General features: G+C 33.1%; 1 protein-coding gene across 1 annotated transcript; it reads right to left on the bottom strand.

The window, feature by feature from the left end:
* Positions 1–12,877: 12,877 nt before the first annotated feature.
* LOC127719232 (52 kDa repressor of the inhibitor of the protein kinase-like) lies at positions 12,878–17,540 on the bottom strand. The gene is made up of 6 exons (XM_052225248.1): positions 16,769–17,540; positions 16,338–16,481; positions 16,011–16,168; positions 15,541–15,871; positions 14,935–15,248; positions 12,878–12,889 (listed from the first exon to the last, which is right to left on the bottom strand). Exons 1-6 carry the CDS (start codon positions 17,256–17,258, stop codon positions 12,878–12,880), a joined length of 1,449 nt encoding a protein of 482 aa, XP_052081208.1. The 5' UTR covers positions 17,259–17,540.
* Between the last annotated feature and the right edge of the window lie 484 nt (positions 17,541–18,024).

Below are 18,024 nucleotides of genomic sequence, written 5' to 3' on the forward strand. Positions count from 1 at the left end.
TTACTTTAAAATTTTCGACCAAATGTTTTAAGTAAACGTTCACGAGAATAAACTCAAAGTACCCCCCCCCCCCCCCCCCCCTTCTCCCCGAACTTGAAACATACTAAAATAACATAAACAAATGAGAAAAATAAAAGAAAAAGATAGTCTCGAATTTGCGTGCTTGTATATGTTTTTTTTTATATTTATGTACGACCATTTAAATTCTTCGGAGATAAACTAGAAGGTTAAATAGATGGCGTATAGTCTAATGTTTCATGCATAAATGCTGGTAGGAGCTATCCAATTGTGAATGGGTCGTGGTAAATATACACCCAGTGACGCCTTTATGGGGATATGGGTCGGAAATTTCCATGTGTTAAGGGACTTTCCGTTTTTGTTATTTTACCTTTTAGAGAATGTGTGGCATAAAAATGTTATAACAAAGTTAAAAAGTACGGACTTGTATATACATGTATATATATATATATAGCATTTTTGTACATGTAGCTGACTATGCGGTATGGGTTTTACTCACATTGTTGAAGGCCTTACGGTGACATATAGTTTCTAATTTCTGTGTCGTTTGGTCTCTTGTGGAGAGCTGTCTTATTGGCAATCATACCACATCTTCTTTTTTTTATATTATAAATTGTTTTAAGATGTTTTTGAAACAGAGATGTAGTTGAGTAAGAACATTTCAAGTCGATACAGAAGTACATTTTCTATATTTAGGTGTGGTGTCACCCCTTTGCGAATAGAAACAGGTCGTTATATGAAAACAAAACTAAATGAAAGAGTTTTCTTTTAAGTAATAATAAAATTGAAGATGAGAAACATGTTTTATTAGACTATCCTTTGTATGCAGATTTGCGTGTAAGTTTATTTTACGAAGATAGAAGTAATGTTGATTCTAATATGTTATCTCAGACTGATGATGATAAGTTTATATGTCTTTTTAAAAGTACCGATTGTTATGATGTGGTTGCCTAGACCTGCTTTAATATTTTAAGTAGAAGAAATAGTTTTTATATGCTTGATTGATAGTTATGTTTTTTCAGAACTGAAATATTTCATAGAAATGATCAATATAAAAATATAATTTATTGGAATTTCTATAGTCTCTCATAATTGTTTATCGAAAGCTACTTGTCTCTTAACTTATAAAATTACTGTTTTATACAATGTATACATTATGATGATTGTATAATATGTATCTATATATATATATTGATAAAATATTAAATCTGAATCTGAATCTAATTTAAAATAGTATTACACACAAAATGTTGATACATTACAACGAGTCCATGCCATGCATTGTTTATACATTCTTTATGACCTTTTATGATTTGAATAGGACTTCTAAGGAAAGCGGTAGTATTTATTCTTCCACAGGCGACAATACTAACATTTTCTAAATTTACCACTTTTTATAATAAAAACCTGGACAAAATAGTTATGTGTGATATTAGTACTTTATTATTCTGTTTTAGAAAGTGAAGCCAAATTGTATCATGACCATCTTCAAACGGAGCTTGTTCATGGTATCCATGCCCACCGTCATTTTACATTAGTTTTGTAAAAATTTGAAAGCCTTTTCGAATAATTCTCAAGAAAACATTCCAATGTGTTTCAAAATTTATATTATATATATAAACACTACAGTTATTCATACATAAATATATATATATATATATAATACCCTTAAATCCAATCACAGCCCTTCTAAGTTGACTTCCGTCACCTGCCTTGGGTACACGAAAGGCCAGCCTCAAGTCAAAAAAATAACAAAAACCTACCTTTTCCCTTTAGTTTGTTATAAATAAAATATGAAAAACAGGGTCGCATCGGTAACATGTAATGAATTTGACAGCTGATGCCCCTATAAGGTGCTCCATGTAAATGCTGCGAAACAACGATGCAGTTTATCAGTTTTTATTTTATTTGTTCGCTTTTATTATTTACAGACTAACTCGCTTCACATCGTTTAAAGCGAAGATAGAATACGTTTTAGTATTCACGTACCTCTAAACAAATTTACTGTTTAGATGGGAACAAAACTATTTCTTGTCATTGACTCCGCATTTGTAATGTTAAACACAATGCTTACTATAATAGGCTAGTCAAAATGCCCAATAATAAGCCAAACAAAAAGTAGAATCACCTATTGGTTATAAGTCCAGCGGACAATATTACAGCCATTGAAAACAAGTTGCTGTTTACATCATACTGTTTTTATTTTAGATATTGACTTTAAATAAAGACTTATATATTATCTGTACAATGTAGTATTCAAAATTATAAATCAAGTAGAAAACACTTGTAAACATAACATACGACCTAATTAAAAAAAACAACAATGAGCCAATACAAACAGCATTTACAACACTGAAAAATCTTTTATTAGGCTTTAATATGTTGAATAAAATTTGCCGATTACAAAAATGATTGAAAACATTTTTATTTCTATACAATGAATAGAAATTTATGACGATCAAGTTAAATTAAAAATAGATATTATCCAACTATATCTATTGTCAAATTTTAAACAATCACAACACGATTGAAATAATTTTGATCTTAAACTTCATTCTACGAGTTAGTATATTTCTAGATCATGAAGCTATATATATGGTTAATACATAGACTTTTTACAAGTTTACTATTGTTGCCTAGTTTGGAGCTTGGAGCCCCCTTCAATATTCTAGATCCGTATCTGATGTCCACTTTCAAATTGACATTGTTTGAGGTTTTACAGGCTCGGTGACATAATTTTATCTTCTGTTGAGACAAACAATTTTTATATATTAATGGGGAAATATAAAATACAATTGAAATTTAAGGCAGAATATTTTAAAGAAAAGTACCGTAAGATTTTAGTTCAAGTCGGGTAGAAGTTGCTTTTTTTCAAAAAGTGACGAGGGTAAATAATATACCTATATAAAAAAAGAAGATGTGGTATAATAATGCGAATGAGACAACTCTCCACCGGAGACCAAATGACATAGAAGTTAACAACTTTGGGGTCACCGTTCGGCCTTCAAAAACCCATACAGCATAGTCAGCTATAAAGGCCCCGAAATGACAGATGTTAAACAATTCAAACGAACAAAACTAACGGCCTGATTTGTGTAAAAACAATGAACGAAATACAAATATGTTATACAGCAACAAACGACAACCACTGAATTACAGGCTCCTGACTTAGGACAGGCACATGCAGAATGTGGAGGGATTAAACATGCTAGCGGGCGTCCAACCCTCCCCTAACCTGGGACAGTAATGTTACAGTATGACATAATTATGAACAAACTATGAAAATCAGTTGAAGAGGGCTTAACTCATCAGATCGATACAAAGCAGAAAAACAAGTAACAAAACCACAGACCGGACGTGGCAAGGTATTTGTACATCCCTACAACAAAAAGGACACTAAGTACAGATCTGAGAGTAATCGTGGTTACTGACAGCTAGTTCAAAGCCAATAACAACTCATAAATAAATCATGTATCTAAGACTAAAGTATCAATCATCAAACATCCAACGTCCGATGGATTTAGTGTAAAGACGTCATTAACAGTCAGAGAAAAATATTACCTTGTGCAATGTCAAAAAAAAGTTATCGACAGATTGTATACCTATATTTGGTCTGTTATATTATAGAATTACATATTGTATTTATTTTTATGTATTTTATGTATCTTTTGAAATGTAGTCCAAAAGCTTATTGTAACGTCAGATCGAGATGTTTAGATTGAAGAATAGAAAATGTGTCAGTTCCGGAGAATGTATGTGCGTGTGGTAACGTCCGTCCATTTATTTTGTAAAAGGTCAATTTATAATAAACAATTACTTGTGAGTTATCGATACTTCTTCCAGTCTTTGAGTTATCGATATTTCTTTCAGTCTTGTTGTGAGTTATCAATATTTCTTCCTGTCTTGTTGTGACTTATCATCAATAGTTCTTCCATTTGACTTTCATACATGCATCTTAGTAGATATGCAGTCATTTTGTTTTTCACTACATGTAGGTTTTGATTAAGGTTAACAACATTTAGTAACAAAGAGGAAGAGGCAGTTATATTTGTATTTATTTCACTCGCAAGGACAAAACCTTTAAGTTGTTTCAACATACTGTTAGTTGAATATTAAAGTGGCATAATTGCAGTTTTGTGTCATCGTTAGGTTCTTATCATTTAGTCACGTGTTCTTGTGAAATCTCAAAGTATACATATGGAAATATGATATTTTGATGTTTTAGAACTTTAGAAAAAGGCCCTGATGTGAAAGTAATTCAGCGGAAATAAGTTCTATCCCGTGATGTATCTATGCACTGTAAGAAACTGTCGTTTCCATGATGTTCAAAGAAACATTTATACCTATACAGATTATCAAAATTACGTATGTTCTAATGACTTTTTAATGAAGGACCACTTTTTTTTTACTTGTGATGGTGTTGGTGGATTGAGCATTAAAAACATTTTTTCAAACAATTCAATGAAACGGAGTTAATTTCCACGATATACTGAGTAAGCTGAAGATGCCTTTAAAGTATAATTTGTTCCCTTTTATCTCAACTTTTCATTTAATTTCGCTTTATAAAGGTATATGTCAACTATTTAGTGTTGGTCATTTATATACATTTAGTTCATAGCTTAAGATTTTATAAGTCCTTTATGGACGAGGTTTTTGTCAAGCCACAATGGTTTGTATTGATACTGACGAGATGATTACTAAACTTGGTGTAATATTCCTCTTCAAAAACTAGTCCTACCTCAAATATTACATGATATATTGTCAATTTAAAAAATAAGAAGACATGGAATAATTGCCAATGAGACAACTCTCCACCAGAGACCAAATAACATAGAAATTAACAACTATAGGTCTCCGCACGGCCTTCAACAATGAGCAAAAACCCAAACCGCATAGTCAGCTATAAAAGGCTCTGAAATGACATATGTAAAACAGTTCAAACATGCTAGCGGACGCCCAACCCTCCCCTAACCTAGGATAGTGGTGTAACAGTACAACATATGAGAAAACTATAAAAATCAGTTAAAAAGGGCTTAACTCATCAGATCGATACAAAGCAGAAAAACAAGTAACAAAACCACAGACCGGACGTGGCAAGGTATTTATACATCCCTACAACAACAAAAAAGACATTAAGTACAGATCTGAGAGTAATCGCTGTCACTGATAGCTAGTTCAAAGCCAATAACAACTAATAAATAAACTTATGTATCTAAGACGAAAGTATCAATCATCAAACATCCAACGTCCAATGGATTTAGTGTAAAGACGTCATTAACAGTCAGAGAAAAACATGACCTTGTGCAATGCAAAAATATGGGTATCGACAGATTGTACACCTATATTTGATCTATTATATTATAGAAATACATATTGTACTTATTTTTATGTCTTTTATGCATCTGTTGAAATGTAGTCCGAAAGCTTATTGTAACGTCAGATCGAGATGTCTTGATTAAAAAATTGAAAATATCTCAGTTTTAGCAAAATTTATGTGCGTGTGGTACATTTTACATTTAACATACATCCATTTATTTTGTAAGAGGATAATTTACAACAATCAATTACATTACATAATAAACAATAATTTACACTAAATAATAAACAATTTACCGATGGTGATGTATAAATGCTGATATTACAATTTTTATCACTATTTCTACAAACTTACCGATGTTAACTGCAAATGCATGGAAACTGAGTAAAATGGCGATGCTGTGATTGATGAAATGTCGATTCAGCTATGGCGATTATAAGATTAAGTTATTGGATGAAAATCCGATGTGGACTTTTTATTCAAGATTTTTAAGATAACTTAAAGCAATAATGCCTTCGTTAATCGGCACTGTTAGCAATATATTAATGTCGTAAATTGAATGTTGTTTCATAGAGTCCCGAGGGTAGGCTTACAATTTACGAACGGAATTTTCATCTTAAGTGGATAGTTTTTATTGATCGCTTGGTGATGTACTTTTGTGGAAGATTACAATATATTAAAAGAAGAACACACATATTTCCTTTCCTCTTTTACACTACTGCTAAAAATATGTCTGGACATCAAGAAATATATGATTATCATAAGTTGTTAACCATGCACCAACAAATCATTAAATATTTTACATTGCTACAAGTGCAATATTCCTCTATATCAAAAAAGTGCAATAACTCTATAATATACAATAAGACAGGGACACATACCAGTAATCGATTAATTAACACCAACCTAGATTTTATAACACTTACATGTAGTTATAATAGTGTAGTTTGATTTTAACACGGTCCTTAACATTATAATGCTTTGAAAGTAATTTTTGGGGAATCAATACCCATTCCCTATTAAATATTTCGATTACGTTCCAATGTTTATAAACTATATCATAATAATTTTTTTTCTGCATACCTTGTAATAAATAGCGTTAAATTTCTATTGTGGATTATCTTATTTTTCGTATCTTCACTAAGACTTAGTTTGTAGCGTTAAGCAGAATGTCGTCAGTGAAAAAGTATAACAGTTACTACTTTTTTTAATTAAATTTAGCCAGTATAACCACAGCGAAATTATATTCGTTAAATTTCAAACGGATCTTGTAGTTCAATAAGTTGTAAAAGTATATTCTAAACTCACGGTCTGGATGGAAGGTCCTTCGTTTCTTTATTTTTTAATTTTTCAAGACAATTTTTCTCTATTATTTATTTAGTTTGCACATTATGCTCTACTCTGTGTGTTTCAGCACCCAATTATTCTCTTTTCTTTATTTTTTGCCTAGTATTCTCTATTCTTAAACCTTTTTTTCTGCTCTTTTTGCTCATTATCCTCTATTCTGTAAAACTTATACAATCTTCTAGCCAGTGGTTCTGGCTCACTGCTTGCTAACACTGACACTAAAGTCGTTTCTTTTCCCAAACACTGAATTGTGGGATATCCTCAGTTCATAACAAACATGGCGTCATACATACTCAATCGATGTGATACGAAGTTTTTAGAGAATTTACGGCGTATGACACACATGATGTATGCACTTTTTGCAATAAATCATTGTAGAGATACACAATATAGATCCCACAAGCTTAAGCAAGTAGTAGTTTACTACATTTGCAAGAATCCGGTGCGATTGCTTGTTTGAAAACTTGGTATGGCAAATCTCTGATATTTGAAACCTTCAAGTTTGGTCATAAGCGTCAGTTTTAATAATTAACCCCGGCCGTTAAATTCAAATGTCACGGAGCAGATAAACAGATATGGAAGTATGGCAATATGTGTGTCGCCTGAGATGTTTCAACGTTGTCAAAACATTCTTGTTCTATTCTATATTTAGAATGCAACTTAATTTTGTACTATCGTCAAAGTATAAGATAAGGCCAGGTTATACAATCTTCGAGTTCTTTCGGAATAAAAGATGTATTCCAGATCACTATCTTTAAAGGTCATCCTTTGATCATAGTTTATAAATTCCGTTATTTGTTTAATAATCCTTTTATTTGTTTATGTTTTGTTAGTTCTTTTTAAGTCTTTTAAAGTATATTGATTCCACAGTTCATATATCTTTTTGATAAAGACACCTAAGATAGCATTAGAAAGAAACAGGAACACTGGAGAAACACTTCAAATACATTATGTCTTTAAATGCAAATTAATTTGATGCTGACATTTACAATACAAGAATGGTCCTTTGACCATGCATACAGAAGGCTTAATAAATTCTACACGAAACAGAATAAAATTACAAAAATACAAAATTCATTCCTTAAGTTGTGTTCAGAATGGTTCAACACTTAAACAAAACTTAAAAAAAAAAAAAAAAAATCAGAATGCAGACTACGTTTTTCAGACAAGTGAGAGGTTTAGCTAGCTATAACACCAGGTTTAATCCACCATTTTCCACATAAGGAAATGTCTGTACCAAGTCAGGAATAAGACAGCTGTTTTCCATTCGTTTGATGTGTTTGAGTTTTTAATTTTGCCATTTGATAAAGGATTTTCCGATTTGAATTTTCCTTGGAGTTCGGTAATTTTGTTATTTTACTTTTTTCCTTTATTCGTATTAATCATTATACATTTTATACATTTTCGACCGAAATCATTTTTGATAATGAAAAATAACACTTTATAAATTGATTTTTTCGAAGACTTTTTTAAGGATTTACTTTTATCAAGAACGTCAGCAGCCAAAACTATAAAAGCCAAGGGTGTTTAAGTACCGGAACACGTGGTATTGTTGTTATTTTCAATGCCAACAGTGAGCATCCTTAAATCAGCAATCAAAGCCGGGCTTCAAAGTTATTGTGAAACTGCCTATTCGAGAGGTGTCGTGAATCAGATGTGGATACTAAAAAATTCAAAAGATCTTTTAGAGTACATACAATCTAAGACTCTCTCATCTTGCAATAGTATTAAACATTTGACTTTTCTACACTTTACACAAGTATCCCCCATTCCAAATTAAAAGACAAATTAAAAGAGTTAGTATTGCTTTCTTTCATAAAAAAGAATGGCGAACGTAGATACAAGTATCTTGCCTCGGGGAGGGATAAATCCTACTTTGTAAAGAATCACTCTGATTCAAACAAAAAATTCTCTGAAACTGACATTATCAAGATGCTTGATTTCTTGATTGACAACATATTTGTTACGTTTGTAGGACGTGTTTTTAAACAGACTGTCGGCATTCCAATGGGAACCAATTGTGCCCCTCTTCTTGCCGACTTGTTTCTTTATCATTATGAGACTGACTTCATACAGGAACTTCTTAGGAGGAAAGATTAGAAGTTAGCAATATCCTTTAACTTTACTTTCCGCTATATAAATGATGTTCTCTCACTAAAAAATTCAAAATTTGGTGACTATGTGAACGCATCTATCCCATCGAACTAGAGATAAAGAATACAACAGATACAGTTAAGTCTGCCTCATATCTTGACTTACATCTAGAAATTGACAATGAAGGTCGGTTGAAAACAAAACTTTACGACAAAAGAGATGATTTCAGCTTCCCGATTGTGAACTTTCCATTTCTATGTAGCAACATTCCAGCAGCGCCTGCATACGGAGTATTATATATCTCCCAATTGATACGATATTCCCGGGCTTGTATTCCTATCATGATTTCCTTGATAGAGGATTGGTGCTCACAAGGAAGCTATGAAACCAATAGTTCCAAATGGTGAAGTTGAAATCATCCCTTCGTAAATTTTACGGACGCCATCACGAGTTGGTTGACCGTTATGGAATAACCGTTTCACAGATGATATCGGATATGTTCCTTATGTCGTTATTACAATCCACTTCATTTTTCACCACGAATGTGACCTACCGAATTAGACTATTTACCGGATTTGTAATAACATGAGCAACACGACGGGTGCCACATGTGGAGCAGGATCTGCTTACCCTTCCGGAGCACCTGAGATCACCCCCAGTTTTTGGTGGGGTTCGTGTTGCTTAGTCTTTAGTTTTCTATGTTGTGTCTTGTGTATTATTATTTGTCTGTTTGTCTTTTTATTTTTAAGCCATGGCGTTGTCAGTTTATTTTCGATCTATGAGTTTGACTGTCCCTCTGAAATCTTTCGCCTCTTTATTAAAATCAGTAATGTACATGTAACATGATTAACATCCGTTATGTCTTTATATATACATAATGTGTGTTCAGCCTTGTATCACCATCACTGGTGACCCGATGGATGTAGTAGAGTTAACGTTGTCACTGGTTCAGACGTACTTATAATATAATTATTTTTTGTGACTGCATCCTACATTAATTTGTAATATTCCATCTCCATGCCTTATATATCATGTACTGTGTTACGACGCTAGATAAAAACTGACGAGGAAAGGCAACACCCGGCCACCGAAAGCTTGATTTTTTTTTATTTGAGCCTAGGTGGTCAAGTGGTCTAGTGCGCCGGTACAGTGCAAGACGATTTGGTGCCACGATATCTCAGTAGCATGAGTTCGAATCCCGGCGAGCGAAGAACAAAAATTTGCTTCAGCAAATTTACAGATCTAACATTGTTGGGTTGTTATTTAGACGAATTATATATACGGAATGTGTTTTCAGCCTTGTATCACCATCACTGGTGATCCGATGGATAAAATCTGTCACAGAGTTGTTACTGGTTTAGACGTACTTATAATATAATTATTTCTGTGACTGCATCCTACTTTGATTTGTAAGATCCTCTACGATAGATAATTCAGCTGATCTGTAATATTCCATACTAGATATCATGTACTGTGTTACGACACTAGATAAAAACTAACGAGGAAAGGTAACACCCGGCCACCAAAAGCTTGAATTTTGTCAAGCCTAGGTGGTCGAGTGGTCTGGCGCGCCGAGCATAGTTCAAGGCGATTTGGTGCCACGAATCCCGGCTAGGAAAGAACAGGAATTTGCAAATTTACAGATCTAACATTGTTGGGCTGTTATTTAGACGAATTATATATACAGAATGTGTTTTCAGCCTTGTATCACCATCACTGGTGATCCGATGGATAAAATCTGTCGTAGAGTTATCACTGGTTCAGACGTTCTTATTATATATATATATATTTCTCTAATTCTTCGTCAATTTATCCCTTTCTGCACCCATTGTATAAAAAATATTTAATCAACGTGTGGTTCGTTTGATCTCAGTTCTTCATTGGTTAAAATCCGATTATGACGTCGAATTTTCTTGCTTTCCTCTGAATTTTCTATTGTGACGGCATGAAAAAAGGCGACCATGCCTGATGACGTCACATAGAAAGAACACATCTTTTTGCAGATCATTCAAAAAGAAGGAATAAGTTTGCCTGCATATTGTTTGAAAATCATTAGAGAAACAGATTCCACCACCAAATCTCGTGTAATACGATATTTATCCACTCTCGACAGTTAAATTTTAATTATTTCAAACGCTCGGCGAGCCTCGCGTTTTAAATTTGAAAATTTAACTGTCTCGAGTGGATAAATATCGTATCACACTCGATGCAGTGGTAGAATCTATATATATATATACACGTATAAAAATTGCGGTTTTTATCCAACGCAATCATAGGTTTGAACGTTGTTTTCAAATTAGACTCGTTTATATTTTTTCGTTTGGGCTTGTATTATATTTTCCTTCGGGTTTATATGATCCGTTCATCCTATTTCGACTCTTTAAAATTCCAGAGTATATCCTTAATTGAGGTAAATTATATGGCCTTCCAAATACCGTTTCCATCCCTAACATCACTGAAGAGACATTAATTGTCGAAATCCGGACATGGTGTACAAATTTTTGCACCTCATGTTTGCGGTATACCATCTTTTCCGCAAGTTTATTATTTTCTGTTTGGTATTAAATTAATAATAAAGATCCATTTTGTTACATCTTGTGATCCGTTTATTTGGCAATCGCCAATGGCAGTCAGCAGTGTTTAAGAACATCCGTTGTTCGACCTGTTAGTCAAATGCGTTTTGTTAAAACATACTTTTTCACTTTTTTGGTCTTTTGGAAAATGTTGTTTGTCCTGTATTTAGACCCCTCTACCAAGAAATTTGTTTTGCATGCACACGTATAAAAACCAACAGAACATAGATGCTCATTTCTTATCAGTCATCTACAATATTTTGATCATACGACAATTTCCTGCTGTGAGGACAAATTATCAAAGTTTGACTAAATGATTTATCAATAAGTTGTATTAATTGGGTAATGTTTTGGCTATTTGTCTGATGAAACAAAGAATATGGCGTTTGTTCTGTAACTTTATGAATAAAATGTGATGTTATATATACGTCAATGCACGGAAGTTATATTCTCAATACAATACTTCCATGGTAAATGAGACAGCAAACGAACAACACAAAACATATTAAAGACATCTAGCATACAATTAGTATATATTCAATTTGAAAGGATGATTTGATTACAAAAAAATAACAGTTTTACAAAAAAAGTATACACGAAGGCCGTACGGTTGCCTACAATTGCTTACATCCACTTTATTTGAACTTTGGTGGATAGTTGTCTCATTGGCAATCATACCTCATCTCCTTTTTGTTATAGTGTTTAAATCAAGCAAATGCCGATTTACGAATCATTGATTCCGTCATACGTTGCAGATGAATGAAAAAAACCTAGTTATATATCATGATAATAAATAATAATAAATTTTATTTTATTATTGTGTCACATACTGATTGAACATTATACAATGACATAATAAAAATATACATTAAAATAATCAGTACCCAGCCATAAGATTGGCTTATGAGACACATCATGACTATCAGTTGTTATTAGTGGATTGTGTATTCTCAATTAAACAAAATATTGATTAACTGAAAGAACGTTTTTCCTGCGTCGCCAACGGCAAATGGAGGTCTAGTAACCGCTCCTCTATGTCTGTCCGTCCGTCCGTTTGGGGTTGAAAAGTTTTCATGGCTTCTATGGAATCGAATGATTAAATATTTGTCTGCAGCTTGCTAATGACGAGTTCCACTGTGTAAGTATTTTTTTCATCTGCCGTGCAGCCACTTCCTTATTGCCGATAGTTTGGAATTTTACAACACTCATTGTACAAGGAAATTTGTCGTCAATTACGAATCATATTTCGTCATATGTGCAATTTTAGAACAATGATACATCTAACGGCCTAACATTGTCTTAAATGAATGCACACATGAAAAAAGAAATGTTTTGAACAATCCTGTTAAAATTTAGTATAAAAAATACTACAGTACAAAAGTCATAGGACAAAAAATTAACAACAAGAAAGAAGTATCTGCTAATCGTCAATGATAAAACAACCCAACAATGCATTACACTTCCAAACAGAGACCTTGTCCTTACTTCTGTGTGCACTGTAGTTTAAATTATCAAGAGGTACCAAGTGTCATTGTAAATCCTAAAACAACAATCAAATAGAGAATGGTAAACACGAAAAAACAAAACTTGTCAAAAAATTCAGCAAGGTCTTTGTTGGTATTTCTATCATCTTCAAAAGGCCGAACCGTGTCTTTATCGCTCCATGTAGACTTGCCACCTTGTTTAGTGTTGACTTTTCTTGATACCTTGTCGTCAGACAATTCTACTGTAGCAGTTTTGCATTTAAGTATTCTACATTTGTTTACAAATCCATGGACCCATCGAGGCATGGCATCACTATCAGGTTTATGATAAAGTCTTATAATTAGTACTGTCAATACGATGACAAACGAAGCTAGACCAAGTGTAACGGTTAGGAATATAACTGAAAAATATTTGACAATGAGTTAAATATATGTACAATATGCATGGACGATAACATTTTTCTAAACTAAAAGACAAACAAGTATTTTAGTTTAATGCTTTTTGTTCATCGAAAATTTCACGTCGTTACAATCCTTGAATGGTGTAAATTACCGCTAAATTACCCACTTAAAACATACACCAGTACACCATTCACCATACTCAATTACACCACACACCACTCCCTATGCACCAACACAATTCCCCTTTCCCATTTGAAATATACACATTTCGCAACCATGCACGTTTATTAGAAATTTTAAACCATCCAAGGGCTGAATATATAACTGAAGACATAAAGTTATCTTGCGAGTTATACCGTGTTACACTGTAAAATTGATACAGTTTAAAAGATGTAAAACATAATTATTTTATTTTACCTTTTCGATGCACACAGATAGGTAAAAAGGGCTTTCAATTCAGATTTACACATGATGTATGATAAATTACAAAACAAAGTCTAAAGTTTTTTTCTACAACACTTACACACGCAGTTTGAAAATATAGTTCCATTGCAGACTTATTCATATATAAATTCATATACATGTAAAATACCCAACAATTTTGTGATTTGTAATTGCTCACTTACTATATAAATGAATAATGTAATACGTGTACTTCAAACTTGATTCAATATCCTTCTACATGTATATCTTAGCATACTAAAAAATCTTCAAAGACAAACAATAGATATAGGAAGATGTGGTATGAATGCCAATGAGACAACTCTCCATCCAAGTCACAATTTGTAGAAGTAAACCATTATAGGTCAAAGTACGGCCTTCAACATGGAGCCTTGGCTCACACCGAAAAGCAAGCTATAAAGGGCCCCAAAAATTACTAGTGTAAAACCATTCAAACAGGAATACCAACGGTCTAATCTATATAAAAAACAAAACGAGAAACCAGAAACACTTATGAACTACATCAACAAACGACAACCACTGAACATCAGGTTCCTGACTTAGGAAAGGTGCAAACAAATGCAGCGAGTTTAAACGTTTTAATAGGCGCCAACCTTCACCCTACCTGAAACAATAGTGTAACATCACAACATAGAAAGACACGCTATAAAATATCAATTAAAATGGTTTAACTCCAGGGGCGGATCCAGAACCTCTATGACTGGGGGGGCACCATGAAAAAAATTTAAAGAGTTGTACAGATATGTATATATGTTAATTGAAATAAGAGGCATATAAGCATGTGTACAATAGAGTATGTCTAATAAAGTTAATCTACAAGAATGTCTGGTAGCACTATTCTCCTAGGATTTCTCCTTGCATACTGCATCACCACCTCCTTTGGATTTACAGTAATGTTCCTATGGGCATACATCATGATTAAGGAAGATAACCTGCTTGTTGACATTGTTGATCGTAAGTATGTCTTCACAAGTCTCAGTCTACTGATACTTCTCTCACACTCACAGGATGTTACTGGAAATATTCCACACATTTTCAAAATTTGGTGCACATTTGGAAATATAATAGAGTTACAGTTTTGTAAAGCTGTGTTTATATCTGAAGGTGGATCAGACTCTTTTGCCCATTTCAACTTCCACATATGCATTTCTTGCTCCAGTGTTGATGGAGATGGTAAATCATCCACAAAGTACTCAAAATCATTAGTTGAGGATTGAGAAATCATGGCAGGTATTACCTGAAGCCCCATGGATGCCTTGATTTGCAGGTCACCAAACCTTGAGTTCATTTCTGTTAACATGTGATCAAGCAGAGGGATAGCCATTGTTTTCTTGTAATAATCCTCTGTTGATTCACATGGCACATTTGATCTCTTTGTCTGCCTCCCACATGTTCTTGGTTTAGATGGGGTTACATCTAACTCATCTGCCAACTTCAATATTTCTGAATACCATTTAGCATGAAATTCACCAATATTGTCTCTAACATCCTGTAAAGCTTCCTTGACAAGGCTAACTGACTCAAGAGCACTCACAACATCAACAGCTCTACCTAAAGAAAAAAAAGTATTTGGTTAATTCTCTAAGTTGTTACTAATTAAATCAGATTTGTGAATACAGTATTTGAGTTATCTCCCTTTTTCCTGTGGTTATTGACCAAATCAATCAGCAGGTTTAATTTTGTGTATATGATTTTGAAATCTAATAACAATATGTTGCTGATGGTAACATGTTCTTTTTGTAATGTAAATAAATTGAAGAAAAAAAATTGTTTCTGTTTTTTTGCTCCTTTACAATATCAAATTAAATAAGAGTTGTTTCCCTTAGACAGTTACTGACAGTACCTTGAAGTGATGTACTAAGTTGTTTTAGGTATCCAATACATCTCATTGTCACAAGCAGGGAGACTAGAAATTGAAAGGATGTAATGTTGTTTTCTAGGCTTTGTGTGTCACTTATTGCAACCGGGCTTTTGTCCACTGATTTGATCTTTTCCATGGTTTCTATTATTGCTGGAAGGAAATCCCAAAAAATCTCAAAGGCATCAGGTCTTTCCACCCATCTTGTTCTACATAACTCCTTCAATTTCATTCTTTTTGTTTCATTTCTGTAATGTTGAAGCTGATCCTCTAGGAATGATTGCCTTTTAGGAGACCAATTAAAGAACTTGACTACCTGTCAAAGATAAAGACGTATAGGTTGATCAAAATAATCAAGCAATACATATGATACACATTTAATTACTGGTTTATGACAAAAAAATTTTTATAGTATTATCATATGAGAAATGAATAGAAATGCATTAATTGTATACCTTATCTGCAGTTCCCATCATATTCCTGACACATGGAATGTTAGCAGCAGCAACTATACATCTGTTTAGCTGGTGAGCTGTACACCAAAAGTGTAATGCCTTTGGGTATATCCTTTGAATTCTGGGACCAACTCCTTTCAAATGTCCAGTCATATTACCTGGGGAAAAAGTATATATGTGAATGTGCACACATCATTTAAAACATACAATGACAGGTGCAATGAATTAGAGAGCATGTCAAAATTGTAACAAAACTATTCTTACAGTATATTCATCATTAAACAAATTCGACTGTTTACACACTGAGGTATATTAAACGAGGTTTACCTGCGCCGTCATAACATTGGCTCCTCATCAGATTTAAATCTAGTCCCATTTCTGGAAGCAGCTTCAGTAGCTCATTGGATAGTCTCTCTCCACTTGTATCATCGCTCACTTCTATGAAGTCAACAAACTCTTCTCTAATGACACCTTTTAAAATAGAAATTTAATTCAAAATTATTTAATTATTTTTTTTCACTGTTATTGTATATCTTATACATGCACATGCATATAGTTTACATGTTAAAACAGATACTTTAATAGCAGTTGGATTAACTGCTTAAATATAGTTGCAGATAATACATGCATGTACACCTGTACATATGCCTTTTTTTTTTGTTAAGTTTGAAACAATAGATTATAAATGATTAATCAATATATATTTTTTAAATTTCTAATAAGTTGCCCAGTTTATTAGTTGATATATTAGTTATTACCTGCCAAATCAACAAAACGTAGACACACAGCTAACTGTTCAGTGTTGGATACATCTCTAGCTTCATCTGCAGATACAGAAAACATCCCTCCACTGTCTGTTATGTCTTTGATTATTTTTGACCTAATGATATTTCCTATAATGTCAATAATTTCATTTTGAACAGTCTTTGACCTGTATGTAGCATTTTTGGGGGCTGTTTTGAAATGTTCTACAAGAAATTTATCACCAGCATCTATTCTGAAGTCCAAAAGTGCTTGAAAATTTCCAATATTTGCAGTATTTCCATTTACAATGTGCTTTGCATCATCTCTGTGGCCTCGAAGAGCAAAGTTCTGTCTTCCACAAATAAGGACGGTCTTTACAATTGATTCCAAAACCATCAAATTTTTCTCCTTGCGGCTCTCTAAACCATGATTCATGGTCATGTGTACATTAGTCTGTTGATTGACCTGCTGAACAAACATTTCACCTTTTGTTACACACTGCATGTGTCTCTGATAACCTGTACCACCTCGTTTTAAACTTTTGGTACTTTTCCCCCAAAAATGTTCATCAAATACTTCCAATGCCTTTTTCCAGTTTTTGAAAGGGGCATTGACAAGTTTGCCTCTTTTTTCAGGTTCCTTCTCAAATAAAACACAATGAAGACAGTATGCTCCATCCTCCTCTATGCTATAAACTAAGCCTGGATACTTGGAGATCCATTCTCTCCGAAAGCATCTGTTTTTATCAGCTATTTTTGTAGAAGGGAACTTGAAAGTATAAGGAATTGACACACCTTTTGTGTAGATTGTGTATTTCTCATCATCATTTAAAGTTCTACCAAACCAAGAAGTTATATCATTTGGAGTTTGACCCTGGGACCTGGTGTGGGACTCTGATTGTTCAACTGCTTTTTGACTGAAAGAAAATTTGAAAATATTTTCCACACATGAATAAATATATTATTACAGTTTATTATATGATCTTGACAAGTAATTTATATAAAATAAATTGACTATCAATTTTTCTGCAATTATATTTTTTTTATTCCGTGTATCCTTCATTTTTTTAATCAGTATTGTATGACCTAATTATGTTATCTTCCACAGTTATTCTTTATACTTTTGCACCTTATTATTCTGTACAATTATTTTTTTTCACACATTTTTCATATATTTTTTTTTTCATTTTTCTATATCTCTTAGTCTATTCTGTTAACCCCATCAAGACCCTCAATGATACGGTGAATTTCGATTTAACAAATTATTTTGT

This window comes from Mytilus californianus, unplaced genomic scaffold (assembly GCF_021869535.1).
Source record: "Mytilus californianus isolate M0D057914Y unplaced genomic scaffold, xbMytCali1.0.p SCAF_11, whole genome shotgun sequence".
Classification (NCBI taxonomy): Eukaryota; Metazoa; Mollusca; class Bivalvia; order Mytilida; family Mytilidae; genus Mytilus; species Mytilus californianus.